This window comes from Ascaphus truei, chromosome 20, assembly GCF_040206685.1.
Source record: "Ascaphus truei isolate aAscTru1 chromosome 20, aAscTru1.hap1, whole genome shotgun sequence".
Classification (NCBI taxonomy): domain Eukaryota; kingdom Metazoa; phylum Chordata; class Amphibia; order Anura; family Ascaphidae; genus Ascaphus; species Ascaphus truei.
In genome coordinates this window covers 26717869-26735068 of record NC_134502.1, presented here as the reverse complement: position 1 = coordinate 26735068, position 17200 = coordinate 26717869, and the positions used below count along the sequence as shown (strand labels likewise).

The following is a 17200-nucleotide window of genomic DNA, read 5'->3' as shown; positions in this document are numbered from 1 at the left end:
CAGCCAATCCCAGACGAGGGCTCGACGGAGGCTCGCCCAGATGCGCCAATCAGAGGACGGGGGCGGGCTTAGGTACTCAAGACCGCCCCGTGAGGACGGGACTGCTTGGCGAGCCGGGTATTCAAACTGGCCAAGGGAAACTGTGCTTACGGGGCTCAGACCCAGCAACGGCTTCCCCTAGTCAGCTCTATACCTCCCGCTGGGTAGGCGCCTCAGAGTCTGCGGGATACAATGGGCTCTACTCCGCTGAGAGCCCTATCCCCAGGTCTGATCTGTGAAGAAAGAGGGGATCGGTGTGACATCCAAAACCACGGAAAAAAGCGGAACTCACCGGCCAAAAATAGTTAAAATAAAAGAATCTTTATTGGGCTACATAAAAATGTGTAACATCCACATGAAGAACAGGCTCCTCCTCCCACGCGTTTCACGCCGTCACTGGCGCTTTCCCAATGGAGCATTCTTGATCGTCTGCCTTTCACCGCTCACCATAAGTCCTGGCACCCAGCCGCTCCCAACCTTTGTCCCGATCCTATTGTTTCTATGGAACAGCTAAGTGAGTTACCGAGTCTGCTCCCATAGAAATGATAACTCACAGTCACAAAGCACACTTCACATTTACAGTGCTGACACAGTGACATTACTGGCTTCCTACACAGGGGAATACACTTACAGGGAATAAAGTGCTTTACTGTTACATTTACACACACAGGATACGTTATGTTCCCTGTTCTTCCCCCCCCCCCCCTCTCCCACCCTACCCAAAATTAAATACATGTGGCCGAAATCAGCCTTACATAGGCGGCCAGTTTACATGGTTTTGGGGCAGCCAGCCGGGCTTCACCTTCCTTATGTGAGACCGGCTGCCCCTTCCATCAGATCTTGATGTCCTGGGGGCAGGAGTCGGAGGCTCCAAACCTGACAGTAGCCATATGGGGGGCAGAGACGGAGGGGGTAGGACTGTCGTGCTCGAAGAGTCGGGTCAAGAGGGGGAGGGAGACGGAGCGGGCCTCCTCTGTCACTTGAAGCATGTCCCCCTCAGCCAGCCTGGGAGGAGAGAAGAGGCAATAACAAGGGGGGAGGGAAGGGGAGAGAGATGCCAGAGAGGGGGGGGAGGAGAAAGATGCCAGAGGGGGGAGTGGGAGGGGTAGAGAGATGCCAGTGGGGGGGGATAGGGAAGAGAGATGACAGAAGGGGGGTGAAGGGGTAAAGAGATGCCAGAGAGGGGGAGGAGGGTTAGAGAGCGATGCCAGTGTGGGGGGGAGGGGGGTGGGAGGGGGTGGGGAAGAGAGATGTCAGAGGGGGGAGACAGATTCCAGAAGGTGGGGATGGGGTGGAGGGAGAGAGATACCAGACCGGGGGGGGGGAGGTGTAGAGAGAAGCCAGAGGGGGGAGATGAGAAATGTGAGAGGGGGGAGGGGGGGGGTGGAGAGAGAAGACACCTGTCATACTCACACCATGGCAAATGTGGAGCCCTGGTAGGAGGAGGAATGCCTCTGGGAAATGGTGGCCACTGTGTACGGAGCGCGGGGCTCCGAGTCGTCCCAAAAGTGATCCTTCTCCATGAGCGGGAGGTCAGCGTACATCTCATCTACAGCCAACATGGACACCTGGAGGGAGGAGAGAGAGCAGGGAGTGTGTGAAGGGGTGTGGGGGGGGGGGGTAGGGAGTGGGTACGAAGCCATGGGGGGGAGGGGAGGAAGACACGAGGCCGTGAGGGGGAGGGGAGACACGATGCCGTGGGGAGTAGGGTGGAGACATGAGGCCACATTGGGGTTCAGGGGGAAAGGGATGAGGTGCTGCGGGTGGGAAGGGATGAGGCACTGTGGGAGGGAAGGGATGAGATACTGTGAGGGTGGGAAGGGATGAGGCACTGCGGGGGGAAGGGATGAGGCGCTGTGGGGGGAAGGGATGAGGCGCTGTGGGGGGAAGGGATGAGGCGCTGCGGGGGGGGAAGGGATCAGGCACTGGGGGGAAGGGGTGAGGCGCTGTTGGGGGAAGGGATGAGGCGCTGTGGGGGGGAAGGTATGAGGTGCTGTGGGGGGGGATAAGGTGCTGCTGAGGGGGGCAGGTTGATGTGCTGCAGGGGGAAGGGATGAGGCTCTGCGGGGGGGAAGGGATGCGACTGTGGGGTGGGGGGAGAGATGAGGCGCTGCGGGGGGAAGGGAAGCGACTGTGGGGTGGGGGGAAGGATGAGGCGCTGTGGTGGGGTAGGGATGTGGTGCTGCGGGGGAGGGGGTGAAGGGATGAGGCGTTGAAGAGGGGGGAAAAGGATGAGGCGTTGAACGGGGGAAGGGATGAGGCTCTGTGAGGGGGAGAGATGAGGCGCTGCGGGGGAAGGGATGAGGCGCTGCGGGGGGAAGGGATGAGGCTCTGCGGGGGGAAGGGGTGAGGTGCAGCGGGGGGGGGGAAGGGATCAGGCACTGGGGGGTAGGGATGAGGTGTTGTGGGGGGAAGGGATGAGGCGCTGCTGGGGGGAGGATGGATGAGTCTCTGCGGTGGGAGGGATGAGGCGCTGCAGGGGGAAAGGGATGAGGCTTTGCGGGGAGGGGGGAGAGATGAGGTGCGGCGGGTGGTGGGGAGGGGGGGGGAGAGAGGAGTCGCTGCGGCACTTCACTGGGGGGGAGGAATGAGGCGCTGCAGTGAGGGGAGGGGAAGGAGATCAGGCGCTGTGGGGGAGGGGGGAGATGAGGCGCTGTGGGGGGAGGGGGGAGATGAGGCGCTGTGGGGGGAGGGGGGAGATGAGGCACTGCGGCACTTCACTGGGGGGGAGGGATGAGGCGCTGCAGTGAGGGGAGGGGAAGGAGATCAGGCGCTGTGGGGGAGGGGGGAGATGAGGCGCTGTGGGGGAGGGGGGAGATGAGGCACTGCGGCACTTCACTGGGGGGGAGGGATGAGGCGCTGCAGTGAGGGGAGGGGAAGGAGATGAGGCGCTGTGGGGGAGGGGGGAGATGAGGCGCTGTGGGGGGAGGGGGGAGATGAGGCGCTGCGGCACTTCACTGGGGGGGAGGGATGAGGCGCTGCAGTGAGGGGAGGGATGAGGTGCTGTGTGATGGGAGGGGAGGGAGATGAGGCGCTGTGGGGGGAGATGAGGCGCTATGGGGGGAGGGGGAGATGAGGCGCTGTGGGGGGAGGGGGGGAGAGATGAGGCTTCGGGGACATTACCTGGAAATTCCTGTCAATTAGAAAATTGGTCTCAAAATCGTCATCGTCCTCCCCAAATGGGTTAATGAGCTGCTCCCCTACCTGCAGGAAGCAGAGGGGGGCGTCATGTGACCTGGTGGAGGGGCGGGGCGTCAGTACCCAGAGCCCTTTAATCATAAAGTCATGTGACCCAGAGCCTGGCATACCTGTCTAATCCAAGCTGCTCTGGCCACACACCCTGCTGTGGCCCCGCCCCCGAGGAGCCAGCCCGAGGAGTGATATATTCTGTGGGTGCCGCACTCACCCCTCTGATACGGGGTATATTACAGAATATATAAAGGGTTCCCCCCTAGGCCAATGAGAAGTGATCTATGTATATTTGGGAGGGGTATATTGAAGGTCTTCCCTGGGGTTGTGATGGTGGGCGGGTGGGGGGATGTAGTCGGGGGCCGTCGCACCTTGAGCCAGCCAGCGTAGAAGAAGAACTGGAGAAACGTAAAGATGGGGACGTAGAGATCCAGGTTGTGGCCAGGAATGCCAAGGTCCGGGTCCAGGTACTGGCGTCCAACCAGACAGGCCACGAAGAAGCTGTACACAGCGATAGTCACCACCTGGAGGTCACGCAGAGAGAGACGTCATACAGGCAACCCTGAGGTCACGCAGAGAGGGAGAGGGGGGGGAGGGAGAGAAGGAGAGGGGGACACATGGTGCACAGAGAGGGAGAGAAGGGGGGAAGCAGTGCCTAGAGAGGGGGGTATCCGGCATGCAGCGGGAGGGAGAGAGGGGGACGTGACAAGCAGAGAGGGGGGGGCATGGTCCCCAGAGAGGCAGAGAGGGGGGACCCGGCGGGGAGAGAGGGAGAGAGGGGGGGACACAGTGGCGCGCAGAGGGAGTGAGTGGGGTACGCAACGTGCAGAGGGAGAGAGGGGAGCACAGCATACAGAGAGGGGGAGACTCAGCACACAGAAAGGGAGAGGGGGGGGGAAACGATGTGGAGAAAGGAGGGAAACGGCACACAGAGAGCGCGAGAGGGGGGCATGACGCTCTGGGGGGGCACGGCGCAGAAAGGGGGGGGGCAAAGCCTGCAGAAAGGGGGGATGTGGTGCGCAGAGGGGGGGGATGCGGCACACGGGGAGAGGGGGACGTGAAGCGCATAGAGCAGGGATGCGGCGCACAGAGAGAGGGGGATGCGGCGCACAGAGGAGGGAGGGACAGTGCAAAGAGATGGGGGGGACAGTGCACAGAGAGGGGGGGATGCAGCACGCAGAGAGGGGGACACGGCGCAAAGAGAGGGGGGGACGCGTCGCGCAGAGAGGGAGAGAGTGAAAGAGAGTGACTGACAGACCTCACACACGGAGCGTTTCTTACCTGCGTATAAACCAGCGGGACACTGATCCAGTCGTAATGAAAGAGCATCTCACAGTTACCCCTAAATATGTTTAACTCCTGGGAGAGGGGAGAGAAGGAGAGAGAACAGGGGGGGGGAGGGGGAGAGAGGAGAGAGAACAGAGGGGAGGGAGAGAGAAGGAGAGAGACGTGTGTTATGGAAATCTCTGTGTCCAGGTATAGCGGTCTAGAAACGCAGAGGTCCCACATGGGCCCGTCGCTCACATCAGGGATGCGGAGCTGTGGCTGGCTCTCCTCCCCCCTCCCCATGAGGGTTTTAGGCCGTGATTATCCCAAAAACCGCGCGCGGCAGCGCACACCTTAAAAACAACATGAAAAAACCCAACAGAACCGCCCATACCTGTTGCGGCGTGCGCGCCGCGCGGAACTGCCGGGGGCCTCCCCTGGCGCGATCCTCAGATTTGTTCTTTGTCTGGCGACGGCCGCGTCACGTGAGCGGTTCCAGCCAATGAGGGTTGCGAACCGTCCACGCCTCCGCCACGCCTCCCTGTCTCCGCTTTGCAGTTTCCTTGGTGCAATCAAGATGCCGCTCGGCGGCATCTGGTATAATCAGGCACCTTAGGCTGCGATTATACAGAGGAACTGCAATGCGTGCGCATCTAGCGCATTCTTCTGCGCACGCGACTGCCAGGGAGACATGGTTGACATCTGTTCTTTGATTGGACGGCTGCGTCATGTGACTCTTCAAGCGGCGCGACAATCGCGGTCGGTATAAGCACTTTTTGGGGATGCACAGGGCCACCAACAGGGGGGGACATTCAACCACCCACCCACCGTCATTCAACCGTCATTTACCCACCCACCGTCATTACATCCACCCACCGTCATTCACCCACTCACCCATCGTCATTACACCCACCCACCGTCATTCACCCACCCACCCACCCACCGTCATTACACCCACCGTCATTCAACCACTCACCCACAGTCATTCACCCACTCACCCACCGTCATTACACCCACCCATCATCATTCACCCACTCACCCACCTTCATTACACCCACCCACCATCATTCACCCACCCACCCACCGTCATTCACCCACTCACCCATCGTCATTACACCCACTGTCATTCACCCACCCACCCATCATCATTACACCCACCCACTGTCATTCACCCACTCACCCACCGTCATTACACCCACCCACTGTCATTCACCCACCCACCCACTGTCATTACACCCACCCACCATCATTCACCACCCACCCACTGTCAGTACACCCACCGTCATTCACCCACCCATACCGTCATTCACCCAACCAACCCACTGTCATTCAATGTCATTCAGCCCCCTAACCAACCACACACCCACCGTCATTACACCCACCCACCGTCATTCACCCACCCACGGTCATTACACCCACCCACCGTCATTCACCCACTCATCGTCATTACACCCACCCACCATCATTCACCCACCCAACCCACTGTCATTCAAAACTGTCATTCACCCACCTAACCAACCACACACCCACCGTCATTCACCCACCCACCCACCGTCATTCACCCACCCACCCACTGTCATTCACCCAATTGTCATTCACCCACCCACCCACCATCATTCAACCCACTGTCATTCAAACTGTCATTCACACACCCACTGTCATTCACCCACCCACCATCATTCAACCCACTGTCATTCAAACTGTCATTCACACACCCACTGTCATTCAAACTGTCATTCACCCACCCACTGTCATTCACCCACCCACCCACTGTCATTCACCCACCCACCAACCCACTGTCATTCACCCACCCACCCACTGTCATTCACCCACCCACCCACTGTCATTCAACTGTCATTCTCCCACCCACCTACTGCCATTCACCCAACTGCCATTCTACTGTCATTCACCCACCCACTCACCCACTCACTCACTCACTCACCCACTCACTCACTCACCCACCCAGGCAGTCACATGTCTTTTGTTGAAAATATAAAAATAAACAGGTTGCATTGTAATGTTTTTTTCTGCATCACAATAAGAAAACAGTTAAGTAAAAGTTGCGCACTAAAAGATATTTTTTCGTGGTAGTTGCGCTATGGGTTCGGGGGGGGGGTGCTATGGGTTCGGGGGTGGGGTGTGTGCTATGGGTTCAGGGGGGGGGGGGCTTCTCCTTTCATTTGTCCCGGGCCCCATGATTTCTGTTGGCGGTCCTGGGAATGCATACTCTTTGTTGTGGCGCTGCGCAGCGTCACTACAAGTCCGGGACCTGCGCAATCACGGCCAATTCTCTCTCGCGCGGCAACAGGAGAAGCAGCACGGAGAGGAAGCTCCGCCACCCCCCCCAGCCGCACTCTGGTGCCTGCTCTTTAGCTGTGCAGGGAGTGAAACGCGGGCCGGCTCCAGCCACTGCCACTACCAGCAGGGAGGTGAGAGGCACATGGGAGAGCCCCACTGATCAAGCCCCCTCCCCCACCGCGCCACTGATCAACCCCCCTCCCCCAAAGCTCTACTGATCAGCCCTCCTCCCCCACGTTCCACTGATCAGCCCACCCCACTGCTCCACTGATCAGCCCACCCCTCCACTGATCAGCCCCCCCACTGCTCCACTGATCAGCCCCCCCCACCGCTCTCTACTGATCAGCCCCCTCTCACACCGCTCCACTGATCAACCCCCTCCCCCACCACTCCACTGATCAGTCCCCTCCCCCACCACTCCACTGATCCTCACCCCCCCACTGCTGCAACATTACCTCCCCAGAGCTACACCGATTCCCCCGCCAGTGCAACATAACCCCCCTGCGCTCCACTGATACCCTCACTGATCCCCCCCACAGCCTCTCTGAGGCCTCCACCATGGTTGCACCACCTCGCCTCATGCCTGCACCAGCTCTCCCCGCATGCTCGCCCCCCACCCTGTCAGAAATCCACTGCAGGTGCTGTGGTGGAGCCAATGCCACCCCCTTGTATTCCACCCTTTCACGCATGGCCCCCAGGGCACAAAGAAAGCCACCTAGGGGATCTGGCCACGTACGGGTGGGAGTGTCCCCCCCCTTACCACAGCACCAGGTATGGCCCCTGCCCTGACTCATTGAGGCAGGTGCTCACCTGGTCAACCCCCCCCCCTTTCCAGTCAACCTCCCCCAGCGCAGGTGCCAGAATTGGGGGCACAAGGAGGCATCACCGAGCCCGGGACCAGCACCGGGAGATGGGCGGTGCACCGGGAGATGGGCGGCACACAGGAGAACTGGGACCGGTCGGCCAGGTGGCAGGATCGGGTAAGCATGATAATGCTATGATTGAAGGTAATGATGATAGCGAGGGGCGATCGGTTGTGACTGGGTCGGACTGTGAGTCCCAGGGGTCACAGTGAGGTTAGGGGGAGCATGAAGGAAAGCACTACAGTGGCGCAGGGAACAAAGCACAGGAGGAAACAGTTAGGCCGCAGCCAGGGTGTAGAGACGCGCATATGTGCCCGACCGGATCTGTGCTTGGGGAGACAGTAACATTTGTTTTTCCGGCGTGATGGCGCGTCACGTGACCAGGTAAGAGCCAATCAAAGAACAGCGGTCACAAACACCAATCAGATGGGATGTGACGTCACACCCCACTCCAGTCAGTGACACACCTCCCCCCCGTCTGTGGCAGGCTTACCCCCCGCGCGAGCATCCATCATGGAGAACAGCAATGGTTCTAAGCTAATTAATTTGGACATTGCTTTAACCACTGACACCCGTGTATCTACTTGTGGGGATAACACTGTGAGAGAAAAATGAGCAGTCCATGTATTTGAAGACACACACGGAGTTCCTCCCAATGAACACTCAGATTTTATTATACAGCTCAACCCCGTTATAACGCGATCCATTACAACGCGGATCCGCTTATAGCACGATGCAAGCGTGGCTCCCAATTTTTGCATTTATGAATACTTTACAACACGATTATTTGTATCTTAAATACTTTATTGTACAATGCATACAATTGTACATTATTTCTAACGCGATCCGCTTATAACGCAGTGTTATTATTTGGACCCCAAGCACCGCGTTATTACGGGGGTTGAGCTGTATTTCTCAAGACAGGAAAAAATGTCTGAGTCAACACGTCCGCCTTTGGTGGGACGTGGACACCTTCGAAAATTACGTAAAGGTAAAAAGAATTCTCAGAGGCTTGAGAATCAAGAAATTACCATCTTTTGGGTTTCAGACCAAAGAATTTGAAATACAGTGGGTACAAGTCCTACATGATTGACTCATTTAGACTCATCGAACTGATCATTGAAGCTAAAACAGCAGAAAAGGTGTCTCTTGAAAGCAATGTCAAAGATCTTCAGGATCAATTGGATAAATTCCACACCACACAAGAGTTTGTGACTGTAACAGGGACTTATCTCTGTTAAAGCAACTTGCCTCTAATCCAGCAGTGTGCTGGTTCATTGCTGGTGTGCAATTAACCAACTCCACCTGGCTGATTAGAGCTCTCTCATAAATAGCCTGTTCTGAGACAGGAAGGAGGATTCCTGAGCTCACAATTGGAGCTGACCTAAGAAAGACAGAACAGAGGATTTCCTTATTGGACACTGGACTGACCAGAGGTCGGATGTCTTGAGCTGCAAAGAGACTGCAGGCAGACAGCAAGACAAAGGGGAGCAGACTATACCTGGACAGACTATACCTGGACAGACATTGCCTTAGCACACAAAGGTGCTGACCATGGAGAGAAGAGAGGCTTCCCCTGCAGCTACAAGAAAAAGACTTTCTTATGGGACTGTTCTATATCTGTTTATATATTTGGGGATGGTAAATAGCTTAGCTAACCCAGTTAGAGAGGGCTGGACTACATGTGTAGATATTCTCCAAAGCGGAGTAGGTTTTTTGTTTGTCTTATTTTCATATTTTTTGCTGTGTTAAAGCGACAGGTGCAATAAAGCCTAATTTTAGTTTCACTTGAAACGGTCTCCATTGCGTACCTATGCACACGTCTCTTACAGTGACCAATGATAGGACGTTATCAGAACACATTAACTCAACGGAGAAAGAAATAATGCAACAAAAAAACAAAAAAAGTTCGAACAAGATAACATGGACTATCTGCAGAACCAAATTTACATTTGGCAGAAGCTTAGTCGCCAATCCAGATCTACGGGAAGATGTCGACAAGGATGGACAGATAATCAAACAAATAATTCCAATAACTCCACGCCGCGTAGATCCACCTTGAGGAAGAAGAAGAAAAATCAGAGGGAGGTCTCGAGTGCGTCTGACGCATCCGACAGTGACAATAGGTCCTACGCTGGGTCATTTTCTAGCAATGAGCAAACAAAAACATGTGAAAATTGGAGAGAACGAGATCAGGAGGAACCAACGAGACGTTATTCCTATATAAGAAAGAACACATCCACCATCTTTGTTTGCCCAACGTGACACAAAAAAACTACAAAGGACTAGACCAGGGGTCCTCAACTTCAGTCCTCGAGTCAATGACTGAGACACTGATTGAGCTACCTGTGCTGAAGCCGGGATATCCTGAACAGCTGACCTGTTGGAGGACCTTGAGGACTGGAGTTGGGGACCCCTGGTCTAGACGGTCAAAGAGAAAATCAAGCCAACAAAAGAAAAAACATCATTAGATCAGAGCTTCCTTGTTTGTTGCTGATCCAGTGTTCCCCATCTTTCACCATCTCCCAAAGATCCATAAGTCTCTGACCTGCCCTCCTGGCAAGCCTATTATATCGAGCATTGGATCTCTGGGAGATGGTCTACCAAGATATATTGATTGGCTCTTGCAACCTCTGGTACATCAACTACCATCATACTTGAGGGAATCCACAGATCTTCGCAATGCACTAGATAAATTCACACACCTACACTTGGGTAAAACTTGACGTCACATCGTGTACTATTATTAATCACCAACATGGCATTTCAGCCATTCAATATTTTTTAGGCACTTCTTACACTTCACCCTCACAGAACACTTTCATTGTTGAATCAATTTTATTTCTATTAACACATAATTATTTTTTATTCAGCAAACAATATTATTTACAACAATGTGGCACTGCTATGGGCACATCCTTTGCACCATCTTACGTGACTTTATTTATGGGTTATTGGGAACAGACACATATTTATGGTGTCCCTAATAAATATTGGCACAATATTATTTTGTATCATAGATTTATTGATGACGTTAGTTTAATTTGGGATGGTGGCACTGATCTATTGAGAACATTCGTAATAGACTCTGAATAACAATCAATTCAAGTCACATTTTACGTATACCGCTCATATACAACACATCACGTATTTGGATGTGTTGTTTATTGATATGGAACATTCTATCCAGAGCGATATCTTCTGCAAAGAGTATTCAAGAAATGCATTTCTAAAAGCAACCAGCAGCCACCCGAAATCCCTCATCCAAGGGATACCAAAGGCCCAATTTCTAAGACTAAGAAGGATTTGTTCCAATAAAGATATGCTCATTGAACAGTCTAGAGTTTTGGCCTTGAGGTTTACACAAAGAGGCTACGGATGCAGCAGCATACAGATTGCTTTTGACAATGCCTTCAATACTTTGAGGATTGATTTATTGAAGGGCAATGTTAAGAATAAAAATACCAAATGAAAGAAAGGGTCCAGGAAAAACTTCAGTGATGATAGTCCGTTATTTATAACACAGCTCAGTCGTCATTCCAATAACATTAAGGCTATCATAATGAAAAACTGGCATGTTCTGAAATTGGATTCAATTCTCAGACCATTTGTCCAGAATCAACCCAAATTCACATTCAGGAAAGTAAACACACTTTCAACACATTTCTCTCTGAGTCTGTTTAAGGCTCATACAAAACACACAAAAGGTTTCTCCCCTCGCAGAGGTTTCCACAAATGTGGTTTTTGCAATATATGTAAATATGCTAAATCCATAAAATTGATCTCATCCAGAGTTACAAAAGATAAATATAAGATAAAGAATCTAATAACATGTAATACCGCTCATGTTATTTATTTATTTATTTATAAAAATGTGTTACCAGGAAGTAATTGTAAAAGCTGTAAAAATGTTACAACAAAAATTCAGTTATCAAATGAGTTTATTCAGAGTGCACACAGTGGAGAGAGCTTTTTGTTTTGAAGCTGTCTCCACTGTGTGCACTCTGAATAAACTCATTCGATAACGGAATTTTTGTTGTAACAGTTTTATAGCTTTTACAGATGGTAGCAGAGGATGGTTTCGAACCATCGACCTCTGGGTTGAGACTGACAAAGTTGAGACATTAGGGGGTCTGACATAACAGCATTAGGATCTAAGAAGCCATTCTGTTTGACTATTTTAGTCCGCCATCTTGTCTTGTCTTTGTGAGTTTTTATGTCTGTGTGAACGAAAGTGTGAAACAGACAATGGAATGTTTTCGCTCCTAGCTGACTTTATTGATCTTTCCTCATCTAATCAGCTCCAAAATGAAAGTGTAAACAGGCCAGAAGTTATGAGTAGCCTCTAAGATAAGCTCAGATTCTTGCAATGAAACTGTTTCTCATACTATATGCCAGGTGGCAGAACAGACACATCCCATTTAACCCCATAATGATTTTTAGCTTACGGACATTTATCCAGTATTATTATGTATTACAAAATTACATCAGCTTTAGTATTGTTATGTATTACAAAATGATGTAATATTTAGTGACACGCAAGCCCCACGTAAAGTGGTGGAGCTTTAGTTTTTAGGGTATAAATATATGGCATACCGTGTTATCTGGCAGAGAGCTTTTTGTTTTGAAGCTGTCTCCACTGTGTGCACTCTGAATAAACCCATTTGATAACGGAATTTTTGTTGTAACATGTTTACAGCTTTTACATAATACATTGAGAGCTAGCTCTCGTTTACAAGTATGTCCTGGACATAGTTAATATGACAAATAATACATGGTTACAAATACAGTTACATAAATGAACAGGGTTATACATTATATACAATACAATACATTGCGTGCACAGTTAGAGAAGATGTATATTATAGGTGTATATAACAGTTACAGACCAGATTAAAATGTGAGACAGCCTTAGTTTTGCAAGAACTTAGACTGGTGGCGGCTGTGAGAGTCTCCGGTAGGTTGTTCCAGTTTTGGGGTGCACGGTAAGAGGAGGAGGAGCGGCCAGATACTTTGCTGAGCCATGGGACCATGAACAGTCTTTTGCTTCTACATTGTGGATGGGGACAAAACTATGTCGGTCGGACCATCAGGCCACTCAAGATACGGATAATGGAACATCTGAGATCCATTAAAAAGAAGGATGTCAGATTGTCTGTATCCAGACTCTTCTCCGGTTGTCCTCAGGGTAATATAGACACGTTTTCATTTAGTGGTCTGGAACGTGTTCCGTTACCAATCGGGAAAGTTAGTAGACAGGGCATCCTCAACCAAAGATGTTCGGAACCTTTACCTTGAATACATTGAACCCTTTGGGATAAATACTGATTGGGAGTTAAAACATTTTCTCACATCATTTGTATACATATATCTTTGTATGGCATGTTCACGACCATTGCACTTTGAAACATCACAATAATTTAAAGTGCTAACAATGAATTCTTTAATGGGTATATATATAATTTATTAATGATCTTGATTTACGAATTGTTGTCATGATGTAATTTTTGTATTATCTATCTATCTATCTATCTATCTATCTATCTATCTATCTATCTATCTATCTATCTATCTATCTATCTATCTATCTATCTATCTATCTATCTATCTATCTATCTACAGTATCTATCTATCTACAGTATCTATCTATCTACAGTATCTATCTACAGTATCTATCTATCTACTGTGTCTATCTATCTACTGTATCTATCTATCTATCTATCTATCTATCTATCTATCTATCTATCTATCTATCTATCTATCTATCTATCTATCTATCTATCTACTGTGTCTATCTATCTACAGTATCTATCTATCTACTGTGTCTATCTATCTACTGTATCTATCTATCTACTGTGTCTATCTATCTACTGTATCTATCTATCTACAGTACAGTATCTATCTATCTACAGTATCTATCTATCTATCTATCTACAAATTAATATCTATTATTTTTAGATCTACTGATGATCATATACATAATATATACACTGAAATAGATGATATCTTCCATATGATTATGGTTTTCCATTAAGGTAATAGGTTTAGAATATAATTACATGCTTATTGTAATCTTGTATTATTAACGCTTCTAACATTTCCTATGTAACATTTCCATGTGTTTATTGAATAATTATTCTAACAGGGATCATCTCTTTGTTTTAAAGATTTTTTTATTACCATTGTTTTATTGTTTCAATGATTATTAATGTTTGCGTGTGCCACGGTTGAGCCGGTTAGATCTGTGAGGTATTAGGCTACGCTCATAGTGCCGGCGGCGACGCGACGGTGATGTCAGGCTGCCGGTCGCTGGAAAAAATCAAATTGGGATGACTTCCAGTGATCGCGACCAAGCCGTCGTTCCATCGCGTCTACTACAAGCGCACCCGACGGCGGCAACGCATTTGTTTTGATGCGACGCGACGTCACGACACTATCGCCAGCACTATAATCATAGCCTTAGTTAATTATTCATAGTCACACTTTCATTGTCTGTTGGTCACTAAGAAACTATTGCATTCATTTTTTTTAAATCATTTTATTGGTATGTTTTTTTCCCCTTTTTTCCTTTTGTAGTCATATCTTGATTGAATTTTGGTGCCCGGTAGTTTGTTTGTCATTGCCTGGGGAACCGCTACTTGTTGTCTCATCAGACATCGCCCCGTGGAGTTTATACACCGTGGGGGGGATGTCTTTTGGAGTGACGCAGGGGCGGGACTTCCGGTCCGTGACCCCTACAAATGCCGTCCCCTTGAGAAGAACAGTACTCTTTGACAAAGTGCGCTGATGCACGAAACGCGTCAGAGGTTCTTCTCAAGTTCCCTGCTAACCTGTATGTTGCAGTTTGCCGAATAAAGTAACCTTTTTTTAGTGATCCAGCGTCCTTCAGCTTTTTTCCTCTTGGAACACAGCACTTCCTTTGTTTGGCACGCAGAGCCCCGCCCATACCGTCCCCCTTGGGAGAATTCTTCCTGATGCTCAGGGTATTCTTCAGTTCCTCATGCGGCTCTGCCGGGACACACTGGGTAATCAGACGTTCCTGCAGCACTTGTACTTCGTTAGCAGCCTGCAGATTTTCTTCCTGCCGAGTTCGCTGTATCTCCTCTGAAATCACAGTCCTGATTGGCAATTTGCAGGGCATCTTCAGGGCTGGTCAGGGGATCGTCACTCATTGGTTCCGCTTGAGGGTTCCTCACTGTTGGCACCAGAGAGACATTTCTTTGGAGTACACGACTTCTGCCTTGGGCCCTCTGGATATGCTGTCATCCGCGGGACAAATTCTCCATTTCCTCTGGGCTGCAGGGCGTCTCAGCAGCGCCTTTCCTCCACGGGATCTGCAGACGTGTCTGATCCTTCCATGGTAATTCGAGAACCTCTTTTCTTTTTCCGCCTTTTTGCTTTGGATGAATCCGTTCCATAGGGGTACTGGGGTCTCCTATGTTTGAAACCTGAGCAGTTTCACTGTATCCGCCAGGCTTTTCTTGCAGTTGCATTAGCTGGCAGGAATATTTGGGGTCATAGAGACCTGTTTGTTCGGTGAGTACCGAGTTTAGGCACCTCCACCATCCTAGGGGTGTTTTGAGGGTACGTATCATTTCAGGGCCCACATCAGATATATCTTCATCCGTATCTTTGTAGGACCGGAAGAGACACTCTTTCGCGTGGCCGGGTTCAGTACAGGAACACCACATTTTGCCTTCCATTTTGGCAGTATCAGGTGCATTTTTCCCCCTGACCTCGGGAGGCGCTATTGCAGCTGTTTTCTCTGTATATGCTAGAACCCCAGCTGGTAGTCCTACACGTGGGCAGACCACTTGCAGAGTTCGTAGCTCACGCAGGCGTCTCTGTAACTTTTTCTTTTTTCCTTTTCTTCTTCACACAAGTGGTGGGGTAGACTCTGGTCACAGCATCACTACCTTGTTCTGGTCACTGTCTGTCGCAGTCCTCCCAGTCAGACTGTGGCATTGTGGCTTTCTCCAGTACAGTGTTGCTTTCCTGCCTGGATGTGTAGCCCTTTAATTCTGGTCACTGCTGCATGTGATTCTTTGTTTTGTTGCTCAGGCTGTTTGCAGGAACTGTATGCAGACAAAAGCACAAAAAAATTCACAGGCAGTCTCCAGGACCTATTTGAAATTCAAGGGCCACCTCTCATCCCACTTCTGACACCATATGTAAGAGACGTGTGCAGAAGTACATTTAATGGAGACCGATTAGGGTGAAATGAAATCCTGGCTTTATTGCGCCTGTTCCTTTAACAAGGCAAAACATACAAAAAGAAACAAAATAAAGGCCACTTTGGAGAATAATTAAACCTTTACTCCAGCCCTTTCTAACTGAGGGGCTAGCTAAGCTGGTTACCACCCCAAACATATATGTGTGTGTGTGTGTGTGTGTATATGTATACATAGATATAACAGTCCAACAAAAAAGTCTCTTATCTGTTTTTGTTGCTGTAGGGGAAGCCTCTCTACTCTCCTGGGTCAGCATCCTTGTGTGCTATGGAAATCTCTGTGTTCAGGAATAGAGGTCTGGTCCCCTCATGCCTTGCTGTCAGCACACAGTCCTCCTGTGTACTTCAAGACTCAATCCTTAAGTCAGCACCATGAGTGCTGAGGAAAATCTTTCTCCTGTGTCACACAGGAAGTTTTTTCTTAGAGCTCTAATTTAGACATGTGGAGTCTAGTTAATTATCTGTCTGCAATTAACCATCTCCCTGCTGGATTTAGAGGCAGTTTATCTGAACCAGGGAGGTGATTTGGTGCTCAAGCATGGAATCCTATTGCAGAGTATTGTGAAAGGAACACTTCTGGGACGCATGCGCGAGCACTTATAATACTATGGGCACTGCTCGTGTGACTCAGGATTGATTTTTAAGATTTTTTGCTCTGCGCATGCGCGGTAAGAACGTGGCTTGCCTGAGGCGCATCTCGCGAGATTTGGCCCTCCATTGCAGTGCGGTGCGTGTCACCGAGCACGGTGTTTGAAGGCGGCTCTCCTGCGAGTGCCAACAGGTAATTAACCATTCCCACATGCCCTCACAGCTATATACTATTGGTGTAAGTAGCATGAAGCTTCCAATTAGCGAGTTTGGCGCCAAATCGGCAGACTGTTCTCCTCCCCCCCCCTCCCCCCACCCCTATATATACCTGCTGTACTCTATGTTGATACACTTCTTGATAAAGTGCAATTTGTCTGCACGAAACGCGTAGAAGGTTGCAGCCTTCTGTTTTTATGTCCACACAATAAAGAAACTTTTTTGCCAGACCTGCCATCACCCCCTTCTTTTGCTGTGCGTTGCACCAACCCATATTGTATCTGAACCAGGGATAAGTCCCTGTTACACCCACCCCCTCCACTAACCCCCCCCCCCTGCAGAGCATCACTCCACTAAACCCACAGCACAACATCACCCCCAACCCCCCATCCTGCAGAGCATCGCTCCAAAAACCCCCTCTGCATAACAGCGCTCCACTAGCCCCACCTCCTGCACAGCATTACTGCACTAACACCCCATCTGCACAATATCACTCCCCCAACCCCTCCTA

The 17200-nt window shown here is 50.2% G+C and overlaps 1 protein-coding gene across 11 annotated transcripts in view; it reads right to left on the bottom strand.

The window, feature by feature from the left end:
• Positions 1 to 339: 339 nt before the first annotated feature.
• Positions 340 to 17200, bottom strand: part of LOC142470816 (bestrophin-2a-like) — a 31438-nt gene continuing 14577 nt past the window's right edge. For 6 of the 11 annotated variants that reach the window (XM_075577577.1, XM_075577582.1, XM_075577579.1 and 3 more), the window contains exons 6-11: positions 4510 to 4587; positions 3600 to 3752; positions 3163 to 3243; positions 1453 to 1607; positions 842 to 1044; positions 340 to 538 (exon numbers count right to left, since the gene is read on the bottom strand). In XM_075577577.1, coding sequence (XP_075433692.1) covers positions 873 to 1044; positions 1453 to 1607; positions 3163 to 3243; positions 3600 to 3752; positions 4510 to 4587 — 639 coding nt within the window. In that variant the 3' untranslated portion in view covers positions 340 to 538; positions 842 to 872. Of the gene's footprint in view, positions 539 to 794; positions 1045 to 1452; positions 1608 to 3162; positions 3244 to 3599; positions 3753 to 4509; positions 4588 to 17200 lie in introns of all 11 variants that reach the window. The other 5 variants (XR_012789340.1, XR_012789341.1, XR_012789343.1 and 2 more) reach the window with 5 other exon arrangements.